The sequence below is a fragment of the Euleptes europaea genome, chromosome 6, assembly GCF_029931775.1.
Source record: "Euleptes europaea isolate rEulEur1 chromosome 6, rEulEur1.hap1, whole genome shotgun sequence".
Taxonomy (NCBI): domain Eukaryota; kingdom Metazoa; phylum Chordata; class Lepidosauria; order Squamata; family Sphaerodactylidae; genus Euleptes; species Euleptes europaea.
The window spans coordinates 5,646,818-5,673,123 of NC_079317.1; the positions used below are offsets into that span (position 1 = coordinate 5,646,818).

The following is a 26,306-nucleotide window of genomic DNA, read 5'->3' on the forward strand; positions in this document are numbered from 1 at the left end:
AAGGTAGTTAAGGGGAGACATGATAAAAGGTCTATAAAATTATGCGTGGTGTGGAGAGAGTGGACAGGGAGAAGCTTTTCTCCCTCTCCCATAATACTAGATCGCAGGGTCATCTGCTGAAGCTGAAAGATGAGAGATTCAAAACAGATAAAAGGAAGTATTTCTTCACACAATGTGTAGTTAAATTGTGGAACTCCCTGCCCCAAAATGTGGTGATGGCTGCCAACTTGGAAGGTTTGAAGAGGGGAGTGGACATGTTCATGGAGGAGAGGGCTATCCATGGCTACTAGTCCAAATGGATACTAGCCATGATGCATACCTATTCTCTCCAGGATCAGATGAGCATGCCTATTATAATTGGTGCTTTGGAACACAGGCAGGACAATGCTGTTGCAGTTGTCTTGTTTGGGAGCTTCCTAGAGGCACCTGGTTGGCTGCTGTGTGAACAGACTGCTGGACCTTGGTCTTATCCAGCATGGCCTTTCTTGTGTTCTTATTTTCTTTTTGAGTTTCTCAGTGACTGATGTTCCCAAATCTGTTTGGTTCATGTTGTTTTGGCATCTGTTTTTACAGCACGCGTGCAAAAACGACATGAAAAATTGTGTATGTGTTGTGGGAAACATTTGGCACAAGGGAATGGAAAATGCCCTGAAAATAAAGACGAGGTTCGGTTTGCACGTGGGAGAAGCAAAAAAAGAAACTGTTTTTTTGGTTTTTTTTAAAGATAAAACTGCAGGGCTGCGGAATTTGGTAACATCCCATTTCTAGTATGGTAGACCTTGTCTTCTGAATAGTCTGAAAGTGTAGTGATCAATTAATACTTGGTTTCCCAAACTCCTGTTAACTCAGAGACGTTTGGCCTCTGAATCAAAATTGGATGCACTGCTCGCTTTTTATACCCGGAAAGGCTTTCATGAGCAGTGTGAAAGGGACAGACTGATGCATGAGTTTCTGTTCTGAATATGTCTACTAACGAGAGAGAGTTAGTTAGTTAGTTGGTTAGTTAGTTATTGGTGAGCGTGAGAGAGAGAGAGAGTGTGTGTTATTGGTGAGCATAAGGGGTTTGCCAGAGTCTGGGGAGGCCTGGACAGCTGGCGGCAGCAGCAGCCGATGGGAAGCGGGCCAGGCCCATTTGTGGCTGTTGAGCATGTCGATTATCAGGCATTGCTGTGAAAGGGATTAAGGAGCCCTTAGAGCTGAGCGGAAAACAGGCTTGGGAGGGTCACAGCCTTTTCCGAGTCCCAAAGGGGATATTTTGCAGCTGGGAGATGCTGCCAGCTGATGGCTTGCGTGTAGAAGTCGCTGCATGGAGGAAAGCTGGTTGGACCTGAATATTAATCTGGGGAGGGTCTTTGGCTCAGTGGTAGAGCATCTGTTTGGCATGCAGAAGGTCCCAGGTTCAGTCCCCGGCATCTCCAGTTAAAAAGACCAGGTAGTCGGTGATGGGAAAGATCTCTGCCTGAGACCCTGGAGAGCGGCTGCCAGTCAGAACAGACAATACTGACTTTGATGGACCAAGGGTCTGATTCAGTAGAAGGGAAGTTTATGTGTTTTCTGAATCTTACTTTGGTGAGGGGCCGTGGCTCAGTGGTAGAGCATCTGCTTGTCATGTAGAAGGTCCCAAGTTCAATCCCAAGCATTTCCAGTTAAAAAACAACAACAGGCAGTAAGTGATGGGAAAGATCTCTGAGACCCTGGAGAGCAGCTGCCAGTCTAAGTAGGCAATACTGAGCTTGGTGGACTGACGGCCTGATTCAATATATGGCTGCTTCACGGGGGGTGGGGGGTGGGAATGGTCAGCAAAAAGAAGCGCACATACTAAGTCACGATGAGCTATCACCTCTAGGACCACCGTCCCTTGACTGAGATGCCTTAAACGATGTCAGATTGAATAGGGATTGGGAGAAGGAGAAGTAGAATGATTTAAACCTCCTGTTCACCAACTTCAGCGTGGTGTAGTGGTTAAGAGTGGTGGTTTGGAGCAGTGGAGCCTGATCTGGAAAACCAGGTTTGATTCCCCACTCCTCCACACGAAGCCAGCTGGGTGACCTTGGGCAAGTCATTCTCTCAGCCCCACCTACCTCACAGGGTGTCTGTTGTGGGGAAGGGAAGGCGATTGTAAGCAGGTTCAATTCTTCCTTAAGAGGTAGAGAAAGTCGGCATATAAAAAGAAGAAGAGTTGGTTTTTATATGCCAACTTTCTCTACCACTTAAGGGAGAATCTTCTTCTCCTCTTTCTCCCCCCCCCCCCCCGCCAGTTTGAAGTAAATGAGTGTTGTGTTCTTTTTGACAATCTGTTGATGCTGTTAAGGCAGCCTCCAGCTTAATAACTTGCGTTTTGTGTTTAGTGTTCACGTACAGTGCTGCCAACGTGGAAACCTGCGAGCGCCACCACAGCCAGTGCTCCCAGCATGCCTTCTGCACGGACTACAGCACTGGATTCTGCTGCCATTGCCAGGCCAAGTTCTATGGGAACGGGAGGCACTGCTTACCAGAAGGTATGTTGAGCTTATGGTTCAAATGCCCTGCAGCCAATGGGAAATATTCATGCCAGCATAGCACTTCCCTGGGGGACTGGTAAGCCTGGCAATTTACTTGTGATCCAGTAGTCCTGTATGGGTAAGATGGTGCAGATATTCTCTCACATCCATAAGGAGCTCGAGCTTGCAGAAATATGCCAGGGTGAATATCATACTTCTCCATCCATCTAAAAATGTGAACAGCCTCAGTTTGCCTAAGGGCCATGCACGGAAGGGAGAAGAACTTTAACCCTTCATCCTCCGTTTGCTTTAGCTCTTTGAAACTGGGGTCTCTGCTTTGTTTTTAGCATTTGAAGAATAAAAATACGAATTGAAAGTTCAGATAATAGTGCAGTAAGCCTGGATTTGATTAGTGGAAGTGAGTAGAGGTTGAAGGATTAAACTTCCCTTCCCTTCCCCGCATGGCCTCAAGGCAAACTGAGGCTACATGAGCCTGCAGTTTGCATTTTATAAATAAATGACTATCTGAGAATTCATGATTTGAAAAGCCAGGTGGTAATTCCCTAAATAAATAAAGGTTAATGGACCATTTCTTCCCCTCCAAGTCCTTTCATTAGTAGTATCAATAATGTATAAGCAATCCAGACGTGGTCGTCATGCTAAAAAATTAGCTCAGTCTTGAGTTAAAGGATGTTTGGTAACTGATGGTAACAGATCTCTGCCAGATCTGTGGCGACAGATCTCTGCTTGAGATCTTGGAAAGCTCTGCCAGTCACAGTTGAACATTATTTACTTACTAATTTATTCTTGCAATTTGTAGCCCTCCCTCCCCTGCCAGGCCAGGCTCAGAGCAGTTAACATCACTTAAAAATACAATGAAATGTTAAAACAATAACAGTAAATCCTACACTTAAAACCAAAAAATCTCAAGGTAAAAACAATCCCCAAGAATCCCAAGATGGCGCCTCATTCCAATCTTTCTGACCGAGATAAAGGGCAGTAGGTATAATATATATACCTCAGTTGGTATAATATATAGAGGTAGGGAGGCCAGCAGATCTTATACCCGCGGCTGCCCTCAACTATAGGCCTGGCGGAATAGCTCTGTCTTAGAGGCCCTGAGGAACTCTTTAAGGCCCCGCAGGGCCCTGATCTCACCAGGGTGGGTGGCTCTGTGGTCCAGTGTAAGACAACTTCATGTGTATTTTTAAATAAAAAATAAAAATGAGATCTTATGGGAAACCTAATTGTGTGCAATGTGCCAGATTCTCCATGAAGTGCCACGTTTTGTGAGCAGGGTTTCTTCCGATTCCGCAGGTGCTGCCCATCGCCTCAACGGTAAAGTGAGTGGGAATCTCCTGGTGGGACAAACCCCCATCCGGTTCAGTGATGTTGACCTGCATGCCTACATCGTGGGCAACGACGGGCGCGCCTACACCGCCATCAGCCACATTCCTCAGCTGGCTGCCCAGGCCCTGATGCCCTTGGCCCCTATCGGGGGCCTCTTCGGCTGGCTTTTTGCTCTGGAGAAACCTGGGTATGAAAACGGCTTCAGCATCGCTGGTGAGTAGAAACGCAGCCCTGTTGGCAACAAACCAGGCCATGCCAATGATCTACTTTCAGTCTGCACCTTGATACCGTTCTGCGCCAAGAAGCGTTCTGTTCTGCAGTTGGAATAAATTGTTCAAATTGAGCAAGCGTGTATTTTCCCATCAGATAAGGGAGGGTCAGTCATCTATCCAGGACTCTGAAACCTCACCTGCCCATCACTGGAAATGGTCTTGAGCTACCTCTCTGCCTTTGGATGCTTCTGTTTATATGTATTGTACCCTTCCGTGCGTCTTGTAGTGGTTAAGAGCGGTGGTGGTGTAGCCAGCGTGGTGTAGTGGTTAAGAGCAGTGGTTTGGAGCAGTGCACTCTAACCTGGAGAACCGGGTTTGATTCTCCACTCCTCCACATGAGCAGCGGACGCTAATCCGGTGAACCGGGTTGGTTTCCCCTCTCCTACACATGAAGCCAGCTGGGTGACCTTGGGCTAGACACCGTTCTCTCCAAACTGTCTCAGCCCCACCGACCTCACAGGGTGTCTGTTGTGGGGAGGGGAAGGGAAGGTGATTGTAAGCCGGTTTGATTCTTCCTTAAGTGGTAGAGAACGTCGGCATGTAAAAACCAACTCTTCTTCTTCCTCCTCTTCTTCCTCCTCCTCCACATACATGACAGCTAGAAACTTGTGTGTTTTTTTAAAAGGTGAAATTTCTCAGAATGCTGAATTCTGGAGCCAGTGCCACATGCAGTCATGTTTCTGCATTATGTAGAATTGTGAAATGCACATAGCCCTGCAAAGGGAGCATCAACCTGTGCACCCTTCCCCTCAACAATTTGTGACAGAGGCATGGCTTGCTGACCGAGGGCATGATTCTCAGACCTGGTCCTATCTCTCTCACATTTTTATCCTGCCTTCCTTGCCAGTCACAGTTCTCTCAGAACTCTCTCAGCCCCACCTGCCTCACAAGATGCTTGTTGTGTGTGGGTGGGGGAGGGAAGGTGCTTGTAAGCCACTTTGAGACAAAAAGCAGGGTATAAAAACCAACTCTTCTTCCCCCTTTTGGGGTTCAAACATGTATGTCGGAGGGTAATTCCATACCTGGAGCCACGCATGTGGGGGCAGGGAGTGGCTTGTGGGAGCACGTGGGCAATTTCGGATGCAGAATTAGGTGGCAAGTAAAGGGTCACCCCTCCCCCCGAGTTGCTTTTTGGCTTTCGAAAAGGCCATTGGGGCATCGTTGCATGCCTTGGAGCGTAACCTGTTTTGACCCTTGTAAGTCGCATCTAAACACGAAAGCCTCGGCTTTTTTGTTTTTTCAATGATTTTATGTGTGTTAGTGCTGTAGCAGGTTCTTCCCCTCGCCCTCTTCTGAACAGGTGCTCAATTCACTCACAATTTTGAAGTCACTTTCTATCCGGGAGAGGAAAAGATTTTTGTCCAGCAAACGGCTGAAGGGTTGGATGCGGAAAACTACCTCAGCGTTAAGACTGACATTCAAGGGCAGGTGCCTTCGGTTCCTGGGGATTCCACAGTCCACATTGCGCCGTACAAGGAAATCTACCACTACTCAGACTCAGGTATGGGGGAGATTCTCCAGACAGCTCTTTACATGCTGCAGGGGATAATTTGCTATCAGGAGCTGTGCGGTTTCCCCGTGCACCGTAATGCATGTTGTGGGGAGCCGGCATGGTATAGTGGTTAAGAGCGGTGGTTTGGAGCGGTAGACTCTAATCTGGAGAACCGGGTTCGATTCCCCACTCCTCCCCATGAGCGGCGGAGGCTAATCTGGTGAACTGGATTTGTTTCCCTACTCCTCCACATGAAGCCAGCTGGGTGATCTTGGGCTAGTCACAGCTCTCTTAGAGCTCTCTCAGCCTCACCTGCCTCAGAGGGTGTCTGTTGTGGGGAGGGGAAGGGAAGGTGGCTGTAAGCTGGTTTGATTGTTCCTTAAGTGGTAGAAAAAGTTGGCATATAAAAACCAACTCTTCTTCTTTTTTGGGGGGGGCGCTTTTCCCCACAGCTGTGACATCCACATCTTACCGGGAGTACTCCCTCACTTCCGGGAGCATCAACCAAACCTTTTCCTACCGGCTGGTTCAGAATATAACGTACCAGAGCTGCCCGCACGTGCGCCACCACAGGGTCTTCCCCACTGCTCAGCAGCTGACGGTGGACCGGATCTTCGCTTTGTACAATGAGGAGGAGAGGGTGCTGCGCTATGCCGTCACCAACCAAATTGGATCCCTATCACGAGGTGAGTCTGGAATTGGGGCAGGGAGAGGTTCTCATGGGATTCAAGCTCTTTGGAGTCCTTTCGTATCCATAGGAGGCTAATCTGGTGAACCGGGTTGGTTTCTCCACTCCTCCACATGAAGCCAGCTGGGTGACCCTTGGCTAGTCACAGCTCTCTCAGCCCCACCTACCTCACAGGGTGTCTGTTGTGGGGAGGGGAAGGGAAGGTGATTGTAAGCCGGTTTGATTCTTCCTTAAGTGGGAGAGAAAGTCGGCATATAAAAAACAACTCTTCTTCTTCTTCTAATTCCTAGGGGCACTGTAAGTCGGAAACAACTGGATGGTACTTAACACACACACACACACACACACACACACACACACAAATAAATAGATGTGGTGACTTACTCATAGACCATTCCATTTCCATGTGGGGATAATTTATGTGAAAATGTATTTTAGGAATGATGGGACTTAATGAGAACAGTCTCGGGCACAGCGATATCCTGAACTCGGCGTTCCCTTCTCAACGACCGAGTTCTTTTCTCTCGTCCCATCCCCAAAAGAGACTTTTGCACTGACACATTCCGTCTTGTTGTAGCAACGATCCCTTGATGGGAACAATCTGGAGCTTTCGCCTCTCGCCGGCTGACTTTTCCACCTCTCCTTCATTCCCTGGTTTCGCAGAGCAAAACCTGTGTGAATTTCTCTGTGGGGGAGCAGTCTGTAAGGGGTCACGGCTCCTCCTCCTTCCAGTGATAAAGTGATTTCAATGTGTGTGGGGTGGGAGCATGGAGGGGGCAGGCAGGGAAGCTGGGGTGGTCCGCTCAGGCTCATCCGGCAACAGAAGAGGCAATTTGTTTCCCCCTTCCCCATTCTTCTCTTCCGAGCACGTAAATTAGTTCCAGATCTTGGGATAAGTTTGTAATGGATCGGAATTACTGCATTAGAAGGACTCGCTTGTTTGTACAATGGCAGAGCAGCTGGCTAGCTGGAAACTTGAGAGCCTGTTGCAGGAGTCAGTACTACTTTTAGATTCTCTCATGTGTACTGGGAACTGGACATTAGTGAACAACCTCCAGGTTGAACGGGGTCTCCGCCCCTCCCCATATTCTACTACCTAAGCGTTCCCAGAACTGGAGGCAACTTCTGATGCTGTTTATTCGTTTCAACGCCTACTCTCTCTGCGGCATAGACAACGGCAGACAAAATGAGTACAAATATCAATCATGTGGTGTAGTGATTAGATCTGCTTCACTGGAGGAAGCTACTAGATTCAAGTCCAGGAACACCTTAGAGGTCCTGACCTGGATGGTCCCGGCTAGCCCAGTCTTGCCAGATCTTGGAAGCTAATCAGGGTCGGCCCTGGTTAGTGTTTGGATAGGAGACCACCAAAGAAGTCCAGGGTTTGCTATGCTGTGGCAGGCAATGGCAAACCACCTCTGCGTGTCTTTTGCCCTGACCTGGATAACCCAGGCTAGCCTGATCTCATCAGATCTTGGTAGTCAAGTAGGGTCAGCCCTGGCCAGTATTTGGATGGGAGGCCACCAAGGAATACCAGGGTCATGACAGGGAGGCAGGTAATAGCAAACCACCTCTCAATATCTGACCTGGATAGTCCAGGATAGTCTGATCTCATCAGCTCTTGGAAGCTAAGCAGGGTCGGGCCTGATTAGTACTTGGATGGGAGACCACCAAGGAAGTCCAGGGTTGCTACGCAGAGACAGGCAATGGTAAACCACCTCTGTTAGTCTCTTGCCTTGAAAACCCTATGGAGGTCGCTGTAAGTTGACTGTGACTTGATGACTCTTCCTTCCACAACACCTTAGAGATCAGTGAGATTTTCAGGATACGAGCTTTCAAGGGTCTAAGCTCCCTTCGTCAGATAAGCTTTGACTCTCAAAAGCTCATATCCCAAAAATCTCGTTGCTCCCTAAGATGCTACTGGACTCAAATCTAACTGTTCTCCTGCAGACCAATACTGCTACCCCTCTGAAACTGAAGGAAGTCAGTTCAGAAATTGAGATAGTTCGGCCAGCGCGGCCAGCTCCAAGTCTTAACAGCAGTGACCGCAGACGACCCCACTCAAAGGCAATCCCAGGAGATTGAGCCCAGATCTATCAGAATGCAAAGGACGGGTTGTACCCACAGGCCGTCCCTTTCTTCCTCTTCCACTCTGTTCCAAACAGGGCAGGGTTTTTTTTTCTCACAACAAGCCTGCGTTTGGTTAGGCTGAGAGGTTAGTCAACACATTTGGCAGCAGAACGGGAATTTTTGAAATGCCTTCCCCCTTGAGGCCTGCCTGGCCCCTGCCTTACTGTCTTTTAGGTGTCTAGCCAAATATTTCCTTTTACCCAGGCTTTTAATAAAGGGGTTTGGACATTTTTAGCTGTTCTGTGGTCTGCTTCTAGCCTGAGGACGGTTTAATGGTTATTTTTAGGTCCCTCGGTGGTTGTTTTATGCTATTTTTATGCCCCTGGCTTGTTTTAACAATGATAATGTCTGGGGTAATTTCTCTCTGTGTTAAGTGTGGTCAAGCCAAGTCATTTCTGACTTATGGTGACCCTATGAATTAATGTCCTCCAAAACTTCTTCTTGTTAACATCCTTGCTCAGGTCTTGCAAACCGAGGGCTGTGGCTTCCTTGATTGAGTCAATCCATCTCACGTTGGGTCTTCCTCTTTTCCTGCTGCCTCCAACTTTTCCAAGCATTATTGTCTTTTCCAGTGACTCTTGTCTTCTCACAATGTGACCAAAGTAAGATAGCCTCAGTTTAGTCATTTTAGCTTCTAGGGAGAGTTCAGGCTTGCTTTGATCTAGAACCCACTGGTTTGACTTTTTGGCGGTCCACAGTAGAGTATTGTTTTTACTGGAAAGCCTCTTTGAGCAGATCTGTTTAGAGACCAAATTTTTTTTTTGAAATATTAAATATTTGAACCAGGATCTCCCAGATCCTAGTTCAACACCCTGACCACGGCACCTTGGTGTGAAGATTCAACCACGAATCCCCCCACTGACCCATCTGGGGAAGGGACATAGCTCAGTGGTAGAGCACCCTGCTTTGCATGCAGAAGGCCCCAGGTTCAATCCCCAGCACCTGCAGTTAAAAAGGACCATGCAGTAGGTGATGTGAAAGACCTCTGCCTGAGACCCTGGAGAGCTCTGCCAGTCTGAGTGGGCAGTACTAACCTGGATAGATCCATGGTCTGATTCCATATAAGGCAGCTTCATGTGTTCAGCTGAGTTTAGGGGAGGGGCTATGGCTCAGTGGTAGAGTATCCGTTTGGCATGCAGAAGGTCCCAGGTTTGATCCCTGGCACCTCTGGCTTTAAAAAATAACAGGCAGTAGGTGATGTGAAATAAGTCCATGACTTATCTGCTTTGACTGGCAGCAGCTCTTCAGGGTCTCAGACAGAGGTATTTCACACCACCTACTGCCTGGTCTTTTTTAACTGGAGATGTCAGGATTTGAACCTGAGACCTTTGATGGACCGATGGTCTGGTTCATGTAGGGGTTCGTCTGGCTCGACCCTTAGAGAAAGCATGGCATGCAAGTGCTGTGAAGAACTCTGTCACATCCTCTTCCCCCCACCCATCACGCACAGGATTGGGTCCCTGGACCATTACAGTGGCTCTTCTTCTAACTTGTCTGCTATTCTTGCTTATCTAGATGAGTCTGGCTCAACCTTGGTGAACCCCTGCTATGACGGCACTCATTCATGTGACACAACGGCACGCTGCCAGGCAGGTTCCGGTCTCGATTATGCCTGCGAGTGCACAGCCGGTTACTGGGGAGATGGAAAGGAATGCACAGGTAAGGGGTTCCTTTGTCTGCAGGGTTGTTTTTTTTGGGGGGAGGGGGCTCAGTGTGGGATGCTAGAGCTGTCCTTAAATACCTGAATGTGTGGAATACCTGAAGGATTGCCTTCACCCACGTCAGTTTGTCCCCTCTTTGAGATCCAGAGGTGGCTTCTTTCTGTGGTGATTTGACTAATGTTGGGAAACTCAGGAGAGCTTTTTCCACAGCTGTTCTCTGCTGTGGCTCCCTCTCCCTGAAGATGAGGTTGGTTCCTCCCTGGACTAATAACGTAAGAACATAAGAAAGGCCCTGCTGGATCAGACCAAGGTCCATCAAGTCCAGCAGTCCGTTCCCACAGTGGCCAACCAGGTGCCTCTAGGAAGCCCACAAACAAGGGGACTACAGCAGCACCGTCCTGCCTGTGCTCCACAGCACCTAAGATAATAGGCATGCTCCTCTGATACTAGAGAGAATGGGTATGCAGCATGACTAGTATCCATTTTAACTAATAGCCATGAATACCCCTTTCCTCCAATAACATGTCCACTCCCCTCTTAAAGCCTTCCAAGTTGGCAGCCATCACCACATCCTGGAGCAGGGAGTTCCACAATTTAACTGTGCGTTGTGTGAAAAAATACTTCCTTTTATCTGTTTTGAATCTGTCACCCTCCAGCTTCAGCAGATGACCTCGCGTTCTAGTATTATGGGAGAGGGAGAAAAAGGGTTCAAAGCAGACAAGATAAAGCTCCCACATCTCAGTCTGCTCATGAAAATGCAAATTGCTGCCTCAATTTGCCTTGGGGCCATGCAGGAGAAAGAGAGAGGTTTAATCCTACAGCCTCTGCTTGGTTTCACTCTTTGAGGCCAGCTCCACTATTATCTTTTGGAAGGACAAAAGAGGCGCTGTTTTATTTTTTCTCTTTAAAATGCTAGTGGCAGAGCAGGGAGCTAGGTTATGAACAGTGAAACCAAGTGGAGGTTGAAGGGTAAAACACCCTCTCCCTTCCCTGCTTGGCCCAAGGCAAATTGGGGCTGCACATGCCTGCAGTTGATGCTTTATGGGCAGACTGAGAAGATATGTGAACTTCCAAGTGACCCCGAAGTTTGAAGATGTTTCTTTTTCGGAAGGCCTTAGAACTGAATTGCTGGTGGGCTGGTGTCTGTTGTGGTTACACCCCCCTAATATTTTTATGCATACGTTGTTTTTAAACGGCTGTTGTTGTCAGTGTTACGGTATTGTTGTGTAATTATTATGTGGCCCTGGGGCATCTTTTCATGCTGAAACTCAGCATTTAAGATCGCCGAACCAAATCAGTACACTGGGAATATGTCAACACAACTTCCAGAGGCACAGAAGTTTGGTCTCTGGTTTGCTTCCTTTTCACAAAACATCTGGGCTCAGCTTCTCTAGACCCTGTGCTCATGCACAGAGAAAGGTGAACCCTGATAATAATAAACCTCAATCTTGACCCAGCCTTGCAGCCTTCAGCAGGGCAGGAAGCATCGAGCAACTTCTGCAATAGCAGGTTAAAGGGCCACACTTCTGTCTAGGCTTGTGAACAGTTATTTGCCTGGTCACCTCTGGTGAGTTGAGAGTTGTCCCCAGGCAACCAGCCAAGGTCAGTTTTATAAATGACAAGAGAGTGGTATATTTTTTAAAATTTCAAGCCTTCAGAAAGCCTGTAAGGTAGGCAAGTGTTACTTTGGAGAATTGTGCAGCTGCCTTATTCCCATAAGAAAAGCCAGGCTGGATCAGACCAAGGCCCATCAAGTCCATCAGTCTGTTCACACAGTGGTCAACCAGGTGCTTCTGGGAAGCCCATGAACAAGACAACTGCAGCAGCATTATCCTGCCTGTGCTCCACAGCACCTAATATAATAGGCATGCTCCTCTGATCCTGGAGAGAATAGGTATGCATCCATTTTTACTAGTAGCCATGAATAGCCCTCTCCTTCAGGAACATGTCCCCTCCCCTCTTAAAGCCTTCCAAGTTGGCAGCCATCACCACATCCTGGGGCAGGGAATTCCACAATTTAACTATGTCCCACAGTGGACCAGAACATGATTAAGTTGCGAGAGCACACAGTTTCACCAGAGGCAAGGGTTTTCTATCCTTCCATTTTTGTCCCACCCTTCTTTGAGAAGCTCAGGGTGGTGTTTCTGGCTTTCTCCCGTTCTGGTGTCACAACAGCCATTGAGGTAGGCAAGACTGAGGAAGTGAGTGATTGGCCCAATGTCCTCTAAGGATCTTTATGGCCAGGAGGGTTTCTGAACCCAGGACTCTTGTGTAAAGAATTAAATTTCAACCTCACATGTGAGAACTCCCTCAGGGTTCATATGACTTCAGATGTACGTTTACTTTGCTAGTGTCTACAAAGTTATACACATGGTGCTTCCTACCACACATGGCTGTGAGGATTGGTCTTCCCTACAAGGGCTTGCATGGGATTTCCCCCTCAACCAGACCAGTTGTTTAAATGCTTAGTGTGAATCGACGGAATGTTTGGGGACGTTCTGTGGCATCACCAGTGTATTGGCCAGTGGCTAAGAGGACTTTGCAGGAGGCAGCCTGATTTCAAGCAGTAAATGGGGTAGGACAGGCTCAGTTCATACATCAATCACTGAAGTTGTCTCAGAACTTTTGTTTACTTTGAAGGAGTTTTGCGGGAGAGGAGGAGGGCTCCTCTCGTTCAAAGCCAAACTGTGTGCTTTTCAACACATTTGGAAGCTTCAGCCCTGGAACTTTGTTTTCCCCTGGAAACATCTGGAATCATTTGGCTCCGGTTGTGTTTCCATAGCTGGAAGGGGGCTGAAAGTCTTGGCCGGAATAGGCCAGATGGGGGAGGGGAGTTCTGGGGAGCACAGCTGATAATGAGAAATTTAATAGAATCATAGAGTTGGAAGGGACCGCCAGGGTCATCTAGTCCAACCCCCTGCACAATGAAGGAAACTCACAACCACCTGCCCCCCACACCCCCAGTGACCCCCTACTCAATGCCCAGAATATGGCCAAGATGCCCTCCCTCTTATGGTCTGCCTAAGGTCATAGAAATTTGCGAAAGCTTGCCATCTCAATTAGTCGAGCACTTCAGCATTCCTTGGCCCTGTTAATCTCTCCTCTCCTCAGACATCAACGAGTGTGCTGAAGGCATCAGCAGGTGCAGCCGAGAGTCGGTGTGCGTGAATACTGTGGGCAGCTACCGGTGTGAGTGCCCCAGCGGGTTCCAGCTGGCAGCTGACCGTGCCAGTTGCCTAGGTAAGAGGCTAGTCTTGAACACATGAAGCTGCCTTCTACTGAATCAGACCCTCGGTCCATCAAAGTCAGTATTGTCTACTCAGACCGGCAGCGGCTCTCCAGGGTCTCAGGCAGAGAGAGGTCTTTCACATCACCTTCTTGTCTTGTCCCTCGTCACTTTAACTGAGGATGCCAGGGATTGAGCCTGGGACCTTCTGCATGCCAAGCAGATGCTCTACAGAGCCACAGCCCTCCCCATATTATGAACTCATGAAGCTGCCTTATACTGAATCAGACCCTCGGTCCATCAAAGTCAATACTGTCTACTCAGACCGGCAGCAGCTCTCCAGAGTCTCAGGCTGAGGTCTTTCCCATACCTACTGCCTGTTTTATGTTACTGGAGATGCTGAAGATTGAACCCAAGCAGACTCTCTACCACTGAGCCACGGCCCCTTCCAAAAGCAATACTTAGAAAGCACACGGAGCTGTCTTATATTCAGACCTTTGCCCATCAACGTCAGTACTGTCTACTCAGACTGGCAGTGGCTTTCCAAGGTCTCAGGCTGAGGTTTTTCCCATCACCTCCTGTCTGGTCCTTTTAACTGGGAATGCCGGGAATTGAACCTGGCACCTTCTGCATGCCAAGCAGATGCTCTCCCACTGAGCCACGGCCCCTCCCAAGGCCAGCTCAGGCTGTTTTGCTGCTCCAAGAAGGCGCACTACCTGTGGCAGGAACAAGCCAAGTCCCGGCAATGCTGCCAGTGCCGTAGGGTTTGGCTCAGACCTTGAGTGCTGCCTGCGAGGCGAGGCTCCTCATAGCCACACCTGTGGCTTCCTCCCGCATGGCTGCTGGTTATCAGCCTCAGTGGCGTGGCCAGCTCTCTGGAACTAGCCTTGGGCTAGGCAGGGATGGCACGGGGTTAGGAGGCTTCCTGCCATGCTGCCGTTGCCTAGGCGCAAGCTAAGCGCCGACACTGCACCAGTGTAATCTTCTGATTGTGGTGTTGTGAGCCTCCACTGAGAACTGAAGAAGAAGAAGAGGAGTTGGTTTTTATATGCTGACTTTCTCTGCCACTTAAGGGAGAATCAGACTGGTTTACAATCACCTTCCCCTCCCCACAACAGACACCCTGTGAGGTAGGTAAGTCTGAGAGAGCTCTAAGAGAGCTGTGACTAGCTCAAGGTCACTCAGCTGGCTTCATATGTAGGAGTGGGGAAACCCACCCGGTTCCCCAGATTAGCTTCCGCTGCTCATATGGAGGAGTGGGGGAATCGAACCCGGTTTTCCAGATCAGAGTCCACCACTCCAGATGGCACAGTTTTCGCACCTCGTCCCTGTGCAAGTGACCTCTTTTCTGTTGGGTGCCATTAAGAAGAAAAAGAGGAAGAAGAGTTGGTTTTTATACCCTGATTTTCTCCTGTGGGGTACTCATACCCTCATCTTCTCTGACATCCTGCCAGCCCAGCCCCTGTGTGAAGCTTTAGAAAAGAACTGGCCTGAGGAGCACAGTTTTAAACAAATTAGTGTCTTGAAAAAAATGCAACTGAAAATATATATCTATTTTTTTCTTTAAGAGAAGTCCCACAACAGTGCGATGGAATATAATTAATTATAACATCATATAAAAAAGTTTTGTGCTTTTATTTTTTCTACAAGACATCCGTTTTTGAAAATTGGTTAGCAGTGGGGGTGGGGGGGCGCTGGGGGTGGGGGGCATAAGTTAGCCTTGTCTAGGGTGCAAAAATGACTGGCACTGGCCCTGCCCACCCCCAAAGTCCTTTGGCGCTTCTCTTTTCCCCTCAGGCTTCTGCTAATGTCACGGGGGGGGGGGAGTTTGCCTCTTCCCTTCAAATGACACCAGGGGTTGGACTTTGACTTTATTTCCCTGGCATGGTATTAATTAACTTTTGGTTTTCAGCCGCTGCAAGCAGCAGAGAAGGGCATGGGGAAGGACCGGAGGGAGGGGGAAAGGAAGATGCTTTGCAGGGTCGGCTGTGTGTGTGGGGGGGGGAGGCCTTGGTTGGCCTTAGAAAGCTTCTAGGGTGGCTGGGAGCTAGGGAACATTGGTGGATATAGAGGCATAGGAGCTCCTGTCGGCAGGGCTGCTGGGACTGGATTTGGGGGAAACCAAAGGGGTTGAGCCAAACACTATCTAATATAACAGCCAATAAATCTATTTTTATTATATATTGTGCACAATTGCATTTAAAAACACAGGGCCTAAAATACAGACTTCCTAAAAAGCACAAACATAGTTACAAATATTACCAACACACAACAGTTGATGTTAGTACATAAATTGACCAAAATCTGACTACATGCAATGTAATTTTCTAAAACGATATATTTGGTCTGATGACCGTAATAATAAATTGATTGATTGATTGATTGATTGATACTCTGGCATAGCCTGCATTGGTTAGCCTTGGACATGAACGTAAACATTTGGGGGGGGGGATAGCAGAGCTCTACCCCCAACTGAAATTCTCTGGTATTTGGTGGTAGGGGTTGTGAATGACCTCCTTCTGAGACCCCAGAGAGCCGCTGCCAGTCAGAGGAGGCCAGTCTGAGACCTTGCAAGGCGGAGGGTCAAACTCAGTGCATGGCAGCTTGGTTTCAGCGCAGTGCTCACGTCCACACCCCCGACCCTTCTGTTCCTTTCCAGTCATAGCGCCGCCATCCAATCCTTGCACCGAAGGGACTCACTCCTGTGCCCCTGCGGATCGGGCACGCTGCGTGCATCACGGGGGCAGCGCCTTCAGCTGTGAGTGCCTTGCGGGGTACGCTGGTGACGGACGCAACTGCACAGGTACGCGAGAGAGGAGGGAGTGTGGGGGTGGAGGGGGGGAATGGCAAACCACCTCTGAATGCCTCTTGCCTCATAGTTAACTAACGTCACAGTTAACTAGCGTCAAGAAAGCCTGGGCTCACCGTTGCTTTAAATTGCTACGTCGTTCATCCATCACAGTCTTAAAAAGATTGTCTTTAAAAGATTGTCTTAAAAAGATTGTTCAGTGGGCTTTAAACTTTGCAAATATGTATTGCAGTGCAATCAGCCAATTGGTGGTGGAAAGTAACGTCAAGTCGCATATGACTTATGGTGACCCCACGTGGGGTTTTCAAGGCAAGAGACTAACAGAGGTGGTTTGCCTTTGCCTTCCTCTGCATAGCGACCCTGGTCTTCCTCGGTGGTCTCCCATCCAAGTACTAACCAGGCCGACCCTGCTTAGCTTCTGAGACTGGACAAAATCAGGCTAGCTTGGGCCATCTGGGTCAGGGCAGCCAGCCAGTTAGCTAAAAGCCCCACATATTTAAAAGGATCACATCTTTGACAGTCGTTTTCATGCCGCTTCTTTGTTGCATGGAAGACTTGAAGCCGTTTCTCCCCCAGGCACCTTCTGTTGCCGGAGACAGTTTCCAGAGCCGCTTGGCTTTGCCGTTTCTCTGCTCCGGAAATTTGAAGGGTTTAAGAAGGTTTTTTTTTTCTTGGTGGCTTCAGATGCCAGCGACCCAGAAGGGATACACCTGTCCCTGCTTCCCTCAAACTGGTGATCTCATATCGAGGGGGTGTTTGTAGGCAGCTCTCCCTCCACCAGATGTTTCCACACTCCTCTCTGCAGTTGCAAATTGATTCATCCCCTTTATGCACAAAAAATGGGGATTTCCTGGTCTTGAACAAGAGATTTTTGTGGAAGCCAGTGTGGTGTACCGGATAGAGTGGTGGACTAGGATGCCGCGTGACCCAGGTTTGAATCCCCCCTTCTACCATGGAAGCTCACTTGGGCCTGTCGCTGTGTCTCGGTCTGGCTTTCCTCATAGGTCTGTTGTGAGAAAATGGAAGAAAGGAGACTAATCCACTTTGCATCCCAGCCGTGGGGAAAAGTGGGGTATAAATCAATAAATGTGCTTGCATTTATTGATTTATATCCTGCTTTTCTCCTCAGTTGGGACTGTAACCACTACACCGGGGTCAACAGCGTGGTGCCCATGGGCACCATGGCATCCTATGATAGGGTTGCCAACCTCCAGGTACTAGCTGGAGATCTCCCGCTATTACAACTGTTCTCCGGCCGACAAAGATCAGTTCACCTGGAGAACATGGCTGGTTTGGCAATTGGACTCTATGGCCTTGAAGTCCCTCCCCTCCCCAAACCCCACCCTCCTCAGGCTTCACCCCAAAAACCTCCCGCTGGTGGCAAAGAAGGACCTGGCAACCCTAGGATATATTATTTCCCCTCCCCTATTTATTTTAAACATTTTATTTTGCAGATGAAATCTCCAGAATTGCTTTGTTGGGGTAGATGAATGGGCGATAACCCTTTCCTGGACCGCTTTCACCCTTATTGGGAAAAATATGGGTATCTTTAGGTTTTCCCCAGTGGAGGCAAAAATAATTCAGGGGCAGCTTTTCCCCCACTGAGAAAACAGCAAGGCAGGAAAGAGTCTGTAACCCTTTCCTCCCCACACCCTCCTCCTTGATAAAGCAACCCCGGAGGCTGCATTTGCAAAGCAGATCACAAACACAGAAGAAGTGCTACCATGTAGCTGAGCCTTCTGGCGTTATTCTGAGATGCTCAAGATTTACCTCTTCTCTTTGCAGACTTGGATGAATGTGCTGAAAGGAGGTGCCACCCAGCAGCCGACTGCTCCAATTCTCCCGGCTCCTTCTCCTGCCGCTGCCCGGCCGGTTATGAGGGGGACGGGTTCCAGTGCTCGCCAGGTATGGCTTCGAGGTTGGGTGTCTCCCTGGGGTGTGTGGTCTTGGGTGTCTCCCTTTGGAGGGGGGCTGTGATTCTGGAGCCCTGGGCAAAAGCCATAGCACCATGGAATCATAGAGTTGGAAGGGGCCATAGAGGCCATCTAGTCCAACCCCCTGCTCAATGCAGGATCAGCCTAGAGCATCCCTGACAAGTGTTTGTCCAGCCTCTGCCTAAAGACTACCAGTGAGGGGGAGCTCACCACCTCCCCAGGTAGCCGATTCCACTGTTCAACGTCTCTTACTATTAAAAAAAATTTCCCTTAATATCCAGCCGGTACCTTTCTGCCTGTAATTTATACCCATTTAAACCCCTTCTTGGGAATCGTATCCTCTGCTGCCAGCAGGATCATCTCCCTGCCCTCCTCTGACAGCCCTTCAAATACAGTTCCAAGTTGCTCCCAGCCATTAAAAAAAAGAACACAGACGGTTTGCCAGAGATCCTGGAGAGCCGCTGCCGGTCTGAGTAGACAACGCTGACTTTGATTGACTGAGGGTCTGGTTCAGTAGAAGGCAGTTTCATGTATTCATGTGTGTTCAATGTGTGAGGGCCCAATTCAGATTAGAACCTCTATGTCATTCAGCACAGGGGTGGGACTTAAGCCCTCTGCCCACCACAGTGCCGATCCAAATTGGGCTTCTGCGTGCCAGAAAAATATTGTTGGGCGCTGCAGAGGCAGAACGGCCCTCGGTTTGAAGCGTGCATGACAGCCATTCTTTTTCTCTCAGCCCAACCTACTTTGCAGGTTGGTTGTGACGATGAAAAGCTATGTAGGCCCAGCACACATCTAGTTTGGCTCTCAGGGTGGATTTGAACACAGGCCCTCCTAGTCAAGGCCTTGACACAACATTGTCTCCCAGAACACACACACGAATCTGCCTTATACTGAATCAGACCACCAGTCCATCAATGTCAGTATTGTCTACTCAGAGACTGGCAGCAGCTCTCCAGGGTCTTTCGCATCACCTACCACCTGATCCTTTTAGCTGGAGATGCCAGGGATTGAACCTGGGACCTTCTGCATGCCAGGCCGATGCTCTACCACTGAGCCACAGCCCCTCTCCAGAGTTATATTCAGAAAGCACAAGAAGCTGCCTTCTACTGAATCAGACCCTTAGTCCATCAAAGTCAGTATTGTCTGCTCAGACTGGAAGCAGCTGTCCAGGATCTTGGGCAGAGGTCTTTCACATTACTTCCTACTTCGTCCTTTCAGCTGGAGATACCAGGGATTGAACCTGGGACCTTCTGCATGCCAAGCAGGTCCTCCGTCACTGAGCCATAGCCCCTCCCCAAACACACATGAAGCTGTCCTATACTGAATCAGACTGTCGGTCCAACAGTGTCAGTATTGTCTACTCAGAGACTGGCAGTGGCTCTCCAGGGTCTCAGGGTCTTTTGCATCACCTAACACCTGATCCTTTTAGCTGTAGATGCCAGGACTTGAACCTGGGACCTTCTGCATGCCAAGAGGATGATGTAACACTGAGCCACGGCCCCTCCCCTAGAAGCCCCCCTACATTCATGCAGAGTTCTCTGCCAGAGCTTCTTAAAGTTCTGCTATGAAGTCATCCATCTAACAGCATCTCTCTTTCTTCTGGGGGGCAACTCCCGGCCAGCAGTGACGGTGCAGAGACTGACCCGCTGCGAACACGAGCGACTCTATTCAAGCCAGCAAGGCTCCCCCATTCCCGGAGGGCCCCACGTACCTCAGTGCGATGACCAGGGGAACTACAGGCCACTGCAGTGCCGCAGTAGCACTGGGGAGTGCTGGTGTGTCGATGAAGATGGCCGGGAAATCTCCGGGAGCCGGACACCCCCGGGCGCCTCTCCACCACCCTGCGGGGCTCCAGGTTAGCAGCCTCCAGCCTCCTGTCCTACGTTGCTGGCAAGAGTCAAGGAAAAGGCAGGTCGGTGCCCACCTCTGAGGGAATATGGGACCCCTAGAGCTCAGCAGGGCCCCTCGAGCAGTCGTGGACGGAGAAATCGGTGGTGCTGAATTACATCCAGATTCACTACTGGGTTTAGGCGCCCTCCCCATTCTGCCTCCCTCTGTGCACAGGTGTAAACTGTGACTTCTCTTGCTTTAAATAATTTATTCTGCATCTGAACTGCTCTACATAATGTGTGTAGGAGCCCCGTGGCGCAGTGTGGTAAGCTGTAGTACTGCGGTCAAAGCTGTGCTCACGACTTGAGTTCGATCCCGATGGAAGTCGGTTTCAGGTAGCCTGAGCAAGGTTGACTCAGCCTTCCATCCTTCCGAGGTCAGCAAAATGAGGACCCGGCTTGCTGGGGATAAAGTGTAGATGACTGGGGAAGGCAATGGCAAACCACCCCGCAAACATAGTCTGCCTAGTAAATGTTGGGATGTGACGTCACCCTGTGGGTCAGTGATGACCCGGTGCTTGCACAGGGGACTACCTTTACCTTACGTTATGTATCCTTGGCTGGCTGTTTGTGGCAAAGGGCACTGAAATCCTCTTTTCCCCTCCCTGGAAATCTTCTGCAGCCTTATTGGTTGGCTTCTGAAAGGTCGCCAGGCCTTGCCTGTTGGAACGTCTTCAAGAACAGAGGGTGGGGAGAACTTTGCTTTTTTTTAAGGTGACAGTTGAGATTATGGGTATGAGGCTGGGCCCTGCCCTGATCTGGCGTGTTTGCCCTCTGCTATCCTGCCTGGGGTCAGACAGTCCCCCAACCAGCCTCAAGATGGGAAAAGAGAGGTGGTTACAATCCCCTGCCCTCTTCCTTCCCATGACTGTCTCCCTTGTACTTCCTCCTGGGTCACAGGTGGTCAGCCCATTTCCTCCCTGGCCTGGCCTGGCCGCCTCCCATTTATCTGTCAGTCGTCCATCTCCCTCCCCTTCTACTTGTACATCACCTGCTCCTCCAAGTACCTTTCTTCTAGATGTTGGCATGAGGATATGCCCCTGAGAGCAGGAAAACGTTTTGTTAAAGCTGAAGGGTTTTTTGATACCCTGGCCTGGATGGCCCAGGCTAGGCTGATCTTGTCCGATCTCAGAATCTAAGCAAGGTCAGCCCTAGGTAGTATTTGGATGGGAGACCATCGAGGAAGTCCTGGGTTGCTATGCAGAAGCAGGCAATGGCAAACCACCTCTGAACATCTGCCCTGACCTGGATGGCCCAGGCGAGCCCATTCTTATCAGATCTCAGAAGCTATGCTGGGTCAGCCCTGGTTAGTACTTGGAGGGGAGACCACCAAGGAAGTCCAGGGTTGCTATAGGAGGCAACAGCAAACAGCCCTTGTCCATCTCTTGCCTTGAAACCCTTATAGGGTCATGTTAAGTTGGCTGCAACTTGCAGGCCCTTTCTACCACCAAACTTTATCTCTGTTGTTTCTGGAGCAGGGCGGTACACTTCTAGGAATGCATGTCTCGTGATTAACAGGCTGGGTCTTCTGGCACACGGCCGAAGTAATAAAGAAAGCTCTGATTCTCCACCCTTTTCTTCTGCGGTTTTCCATCGAGGTTTTGGGAATCTCCTGAAACTGCCCACATGGCCACATAGTGGAGAAGGAGCCTGGGGTCACTGGGACATGCTGGGATGGCGGTTTTTGGTGTTTTGAGCCTCAGCATCTTTTCTCCATTTACAAACGCAGTGTTGAGACATGAAACTCGCCCGACGGCGTTTCTTTCTCCATTGCTTTTGTGCAGAGCCGACGCAGAGGCCGCAGACGATGTGCGAGCGCTGGCGAGAGAGCCTCCTGGAGCATTACGGCGGCAGCCCCCGCGGCGACCAGTACGTGCCCCAGTGCGACCCTCTGGGCCACTTTAGCCCGCTCCAGTGCCACGGGGACAGTGGCTACTGCTGGTGCGTGGACGAGAAAGGCCACGAGGTCCAAGGCACCCGCTCAGAGCCTGGTGTCCCTCCTCCATGTAAGAAAGCAACAACGAAGAAGCGGGGATAGGGGGGGAGTTAAATGTCAAGGGCGGAAGCCACTTGACAAAGAGACAGGCTTTGCTATGGGTGGGCTCGTGACCCAGTGGCAGAGCGTGTGCCTGGAAAGGAGAAGGTCCTGGGTTCAAGCCCCACCCTCTCCAGAATTATAGAATCATAGAGTTGGAAGGGGCCACCAGGGTCATCTAGTCCAACCCCCTGCACAATGCAGGAAATTCACAACTACCTCCCCCCACACCCCCAGTGACCCCTACTCCATGCCCAGAAGATGGCCAAGGTGCCCTCCCTCTCATGATCTGCCTAAGGTCATAGAATCAGCATTGCTGACAGATGGCCATCTAGCCTCTGCTTAAAAACCTCCAGGGAAGGAGCGCTTACCACCTCCCTAGGAAGCCTGTTCCGCTGAGGAACCGCTCTGTTAGAAAACTCTTTCTAATGCCAAGATGGAAACTCTTTTGAGTTTCCTGGGGCAGGGAGTTCCACTATTTAACTCTGTGTTGTGTGAAGAAATAGCTTCCTTTTGTCTGTTTTGAATCTCTCACCCTCCAGCTTCAGCAGATGACCCCGCGTTCTGGTATTATTATAACGTAGGACACATTATATCCTACTGGTCCCCCTCTCCTCCCCAAATTCTGCTGTTTTCAGGTTCCACCACCAAAATCTCCAGGGATTTCCCTAGCTGGAGTTTGCAACTCTTACCCTTACAGTAGCAGCCTGTGGTTACTCCAGCTGTGTGACGTTTTTCCTCTCATTTCCCTTACAGGCCTGCCGAGCGTTGCCCCTCCAACCGTCCGGCCAGCTCCACGACCGGATGTCGTTCCTCCCTCTGCCGGGACGTTCTTGTTGTACGCACAGGGCCAGCAAATAGGCTATTTGCCCCTGAATGGCACCCGACTTAACAAGGAAGGCGCGAAGACCCTTCTGTCTCTGCATGTAAAGTATTTTTCCTGCACGGGGGAACGAACATGGGGGTGGGGGATCATGTTTTTAGTAAAGTGGGGGGGGGCATCATCCAGGCTTCCTAATTCCATATTTTATCCTCCAGTTGCTGCGTTTGCCCAGTTATGGGATGGATCTTGGCCTCCTCTGTCGAAATTAAGAGCCGAGGTGGACTTGTGCGCACAGGGTTGTATCCGATAGCTCAGCTAACTGTGGCGCTTTCTTCTGAACATGAGCTGCCCCAAAGCTAGAAGATACAGCCCACAGAGTTTACCAAAAAAAATTCTAATCCCTTTCTGGATTTCATATTTGGAGACTGTAAATTTAAGGCATAGAAACATAGCGCTAGAAGAGACTTCATAGAATCATAGAGTTGGAAGGTACCACTAGGGTCATCTAGTCCAACCCCCTGCACAATGCAGGAAATTCACAACTACCTCCCCCCCCCACACACACACCCAGTGACCCCTACTCCATGCCCAGAAGATGGCCAAGATGCCCTCCCTCTCATGATCTGCCTATGGTCATAGAATCAGCATTGTAGCCATGAATACCCCTCTCCTCCATGAACATGGACCCCTACTCCATGCACAGAAGATGGCCAAGTTGCCCTCCCTCTCATCGTCTGCTTAAGGTCATAGAATCAGCATTGCTGACAGATGGCCATCTAGCCTCTTAAAAACCTCCAGGGAAGGAGAGCTTACCACCTCCCGAGGAAGCCTTCAAGGGTAATCTAGTCTAACCCACCACCAACACAGGAAATTCACAAATACCTGCCCCTCAACTCCCCCAGTGACCCCTGCTCAATTCCCAGAGGAAGGCAAAGAAACTCCTCCAGGGTCCCTGGCCAATCTGCCCTGGAGGAAAGTTCCTTCCTGACCCCAAAGTGACGATCGGCATTACCCTGGGCACGTAAGAAAGGACCACGAGAGCCAAGCACTGACTCATTCCTTCCCTGCCCTTCCTCTCATGGTCTGCCTAAGTTCACACAATTAACATTGCTGACAGATGGCCATCTAGCCTCTGCTTAAAAACCTCTAGGGAAGGAGAGCCCACCACCTCCCGAGAAAGCCTGTTCCACTGAGGAACCTCTCTGACTGTCAGGAAGTTCTTCCTAATGTTTAGCTGAAAACTCTTCTGATTTAATTTCAACTCATTGGTTCTGGTCTGACCTCCAGAGGTAACGGAAAACAACTCCGCTCCATCCTCTATACGACAACCCTTCAAATACTTGAAGATGGCTGTCATATCACCTCTCAGTCATCTCCACGTCTGCAAGGAAGGCTTGCCCACGACTGCTTCAGTGAATTTCAGAAGATCTGAACCCAAAGCTGCTCAGTCTGAATCCAGAAAGTGGTCTAGGTTCAGATCTTTTGGAAACACACTGTCTTAACTTTCTCAGTAGTCCTGTAGATATGGCACACATGAATACAGGGCAAATACCCATGAAGCAGGAATAAGCGTCCTAGACAGCCATGTGTCAGCAAGACTGATTCTGGGAACTTAGGCAGATCATGAGAGGGAGGGCAGGAAGGGCTGCGTCAGTGCTTGGCTCTCATGGCCCTTTCTTGCATGCCCAGCCGATCGCCATTTTGGGGTCAGGAAGGAATTTTCTTCCAGGCCAGATTGGCCCAGGGATCCCAGAGGGGTTTTTGCTGTCTTCTTGGCATGGAGCAGGGGTTATGGGGTGTGTGTGTGGGGAGGTAGTTGTGAATTTCCTGCATTGTGTAGGGGGTTGGACTAGATGATCCTGGAGGTCCCTTCCAACTCGATGATTCTATGATCCTTCACCCCAGTTGTCCCAAGCACACTAGCTTTGCCTATGTATCTTTGTCTGAACAGTGCCTCCATGCGTACAAATTGCTTGTATATTATCTGTCCCCAGGGGTGCAGACTTACAGAAAGTGGTATTCCCAATTTTAGGGATGGAACCAAACTGTGTATGGTTTGGGCACACGTAGGTGCAGTGTTTGCGCGCACCAAACAAGCAGCATGCGCTTGCATATGTCATGGATTCAGCGTTAACTGGAAAAAAGCAAAAGCTTTATTTCAGTCCCTGGAAGTGGGAAACAGCTGGAGTTGTGCAGTGCCTGAACTAGCATTTTAAACTGTCCCCCCCCTTCCACCCGAGATCGCCCAACGCCTTTAAATCTGAATAGGAGCAAATGTCCTTCCGTAGATCGCCTCCCATCTCAAACCATTAATTATTTCCGCCCAGATTTTTCTAAGCTTCAGGCCAAAAAAAGAAGTGTTTGCAAAGGAACCTTCCAAGAAATCTGGGAATTTGTTTTTAAAGGAATACAGATGTGTCTCCCCCCCCATACACGGCTTCATGTACAACCCGCCCCCCCCCAAAAAAAACCCTGGGGATTTGAGTAGATTCACACAAAATTAAGTCAGGCACACACCACGTGGCCTCTAGAAGTTCTGTAGGGAACAGATATAACACGTTGAGCACAGTTCCCCCCCCTCCAAGATGCAGCTTTTTGAAGTTCACGCCCTTGTTCTGCTGTTCCTTGATGCAAAAGCTAGGGAGGATAAAGAAGCCATTGATCAGAAAAAAGCACTGACATTCCTGAAGCTCTTTGCAGGATTGGCTTGAGACGTTTTGGCTCTCAGGGCGGAAGATCAAAAGCCCCCTCTCCACGTACCCACTGTGTGTGTGTTAAGTGCCGTTAAGTCGCTTCCGACTCATGGCGACCCAATGAATCAATGTCCTCCAAAACATCCTATCCTTAACAGCCTTGCTCAGGTCTTGCAAACTGAGGGTCGTGGCTTCCGTTATAGAGCCAATCCATCTCACACATGAACACATGAAGCTGCGTTATACTGAATCAGACCCTGGGTACATCAAAGTCAGTATTGTCCACTCAGACCGGCAGTAGCTCTCCAGGATCTCAGGCAGTGGTGTTTCACATCACCTACATGCCTGGTCCCTTTAACTGGAGATGCCGGGGATTGAACCTGGGATCTTCTGCATGTCGAGCAGAGTCCCTACCACTGACCCACGGTCCCTCCCTGTGTTGGGTCTTCCTGTTTTCCTGCTGCCTTTCACTTTTCCTAGCATTACTGTCTTTTCCAGTGACTCTTGTCTTCTCATAATGTGACTAAAGTACAATAGCCTCAGTTTAACTGTAGTCATTTTAGCACCCACTAGCATTTAAAAATAAAATAACCGCATCTCTGATCCTTGAATGGCAAAAGCCCCTTCTGCTTGAGGCAGCCCTCTCTGCTGGTCCAGCTGGCTCAGACAGAAACCCCCAAAAACTTATTTTTTTAATTTATTCATTTACTTCACTTATACCCTGCAGTTTTCCCCAATGGGGACCCAAAGCAGCTCACCTCGTTCTCCTCTTCTTCATTTTATCCTCACAAACTACCCTGTGAGGCAGATTAGGCTGAGAA

At 49.5% G+C, this 26,306-nt stretch overlaps 1 protein-coding gene across 1 annotated transcript in view; it reads left to right on the forward strand.

The window, feature by feature from the left end:
* The window catches only part of NID2 (nidogen 2), a 60,333-nt gene that overhangs the window by 24,491 nt on the left and 9,536 nt on the right, over positions 1 to 26,306 (forward strand). Inside the window, exons 5-15 of the mRNA XM_056851142.1 lie at positions 2,349 to 2,498; positions 3,798 to 4,043; positions 5,403 to 5,603; positions 6,047 to 6,280; positions 9,928 to 10,071; positions 13,185 to 13,313; positions 15,959 to 16,102; positions 17,894 to 18,026; positions 19,683 to 19,900; positions 21,719 to 21,940; positions 22,726 to 22,895. Of these exons, the coding sequence (XP_056707120.1) occupies positions 2,349 to 2,498; positions 3,798 to 4,043; positions 5,403 to 5,603; positions 6,047 to 6,280; positions 9,928 to 10,071; positions 13,185 to 13,313; positions 15,959 to 16,102; positions 17,894 to 18,026; positions 19,683 to 19,900; positions 21,719 to 21,940; positions 22,726 to 22,895 (1,991 nt within the window). The remainder of the gene's footprint in view (positions 1 to 2,348; positions 2,499 to 3,797; positions 4,044 to 5,402; positions 5,604 to 6,046; positions 6,281 to 9,927; positions 10,072 to 13,184; positions 13,314 to 15,958; positions 16,103 to 17,893; positions 18,027 to 19,682; positions 19,901 to 21,718; positions 21,941 to 22,725; positions 22,896 to 26,306) is intronic.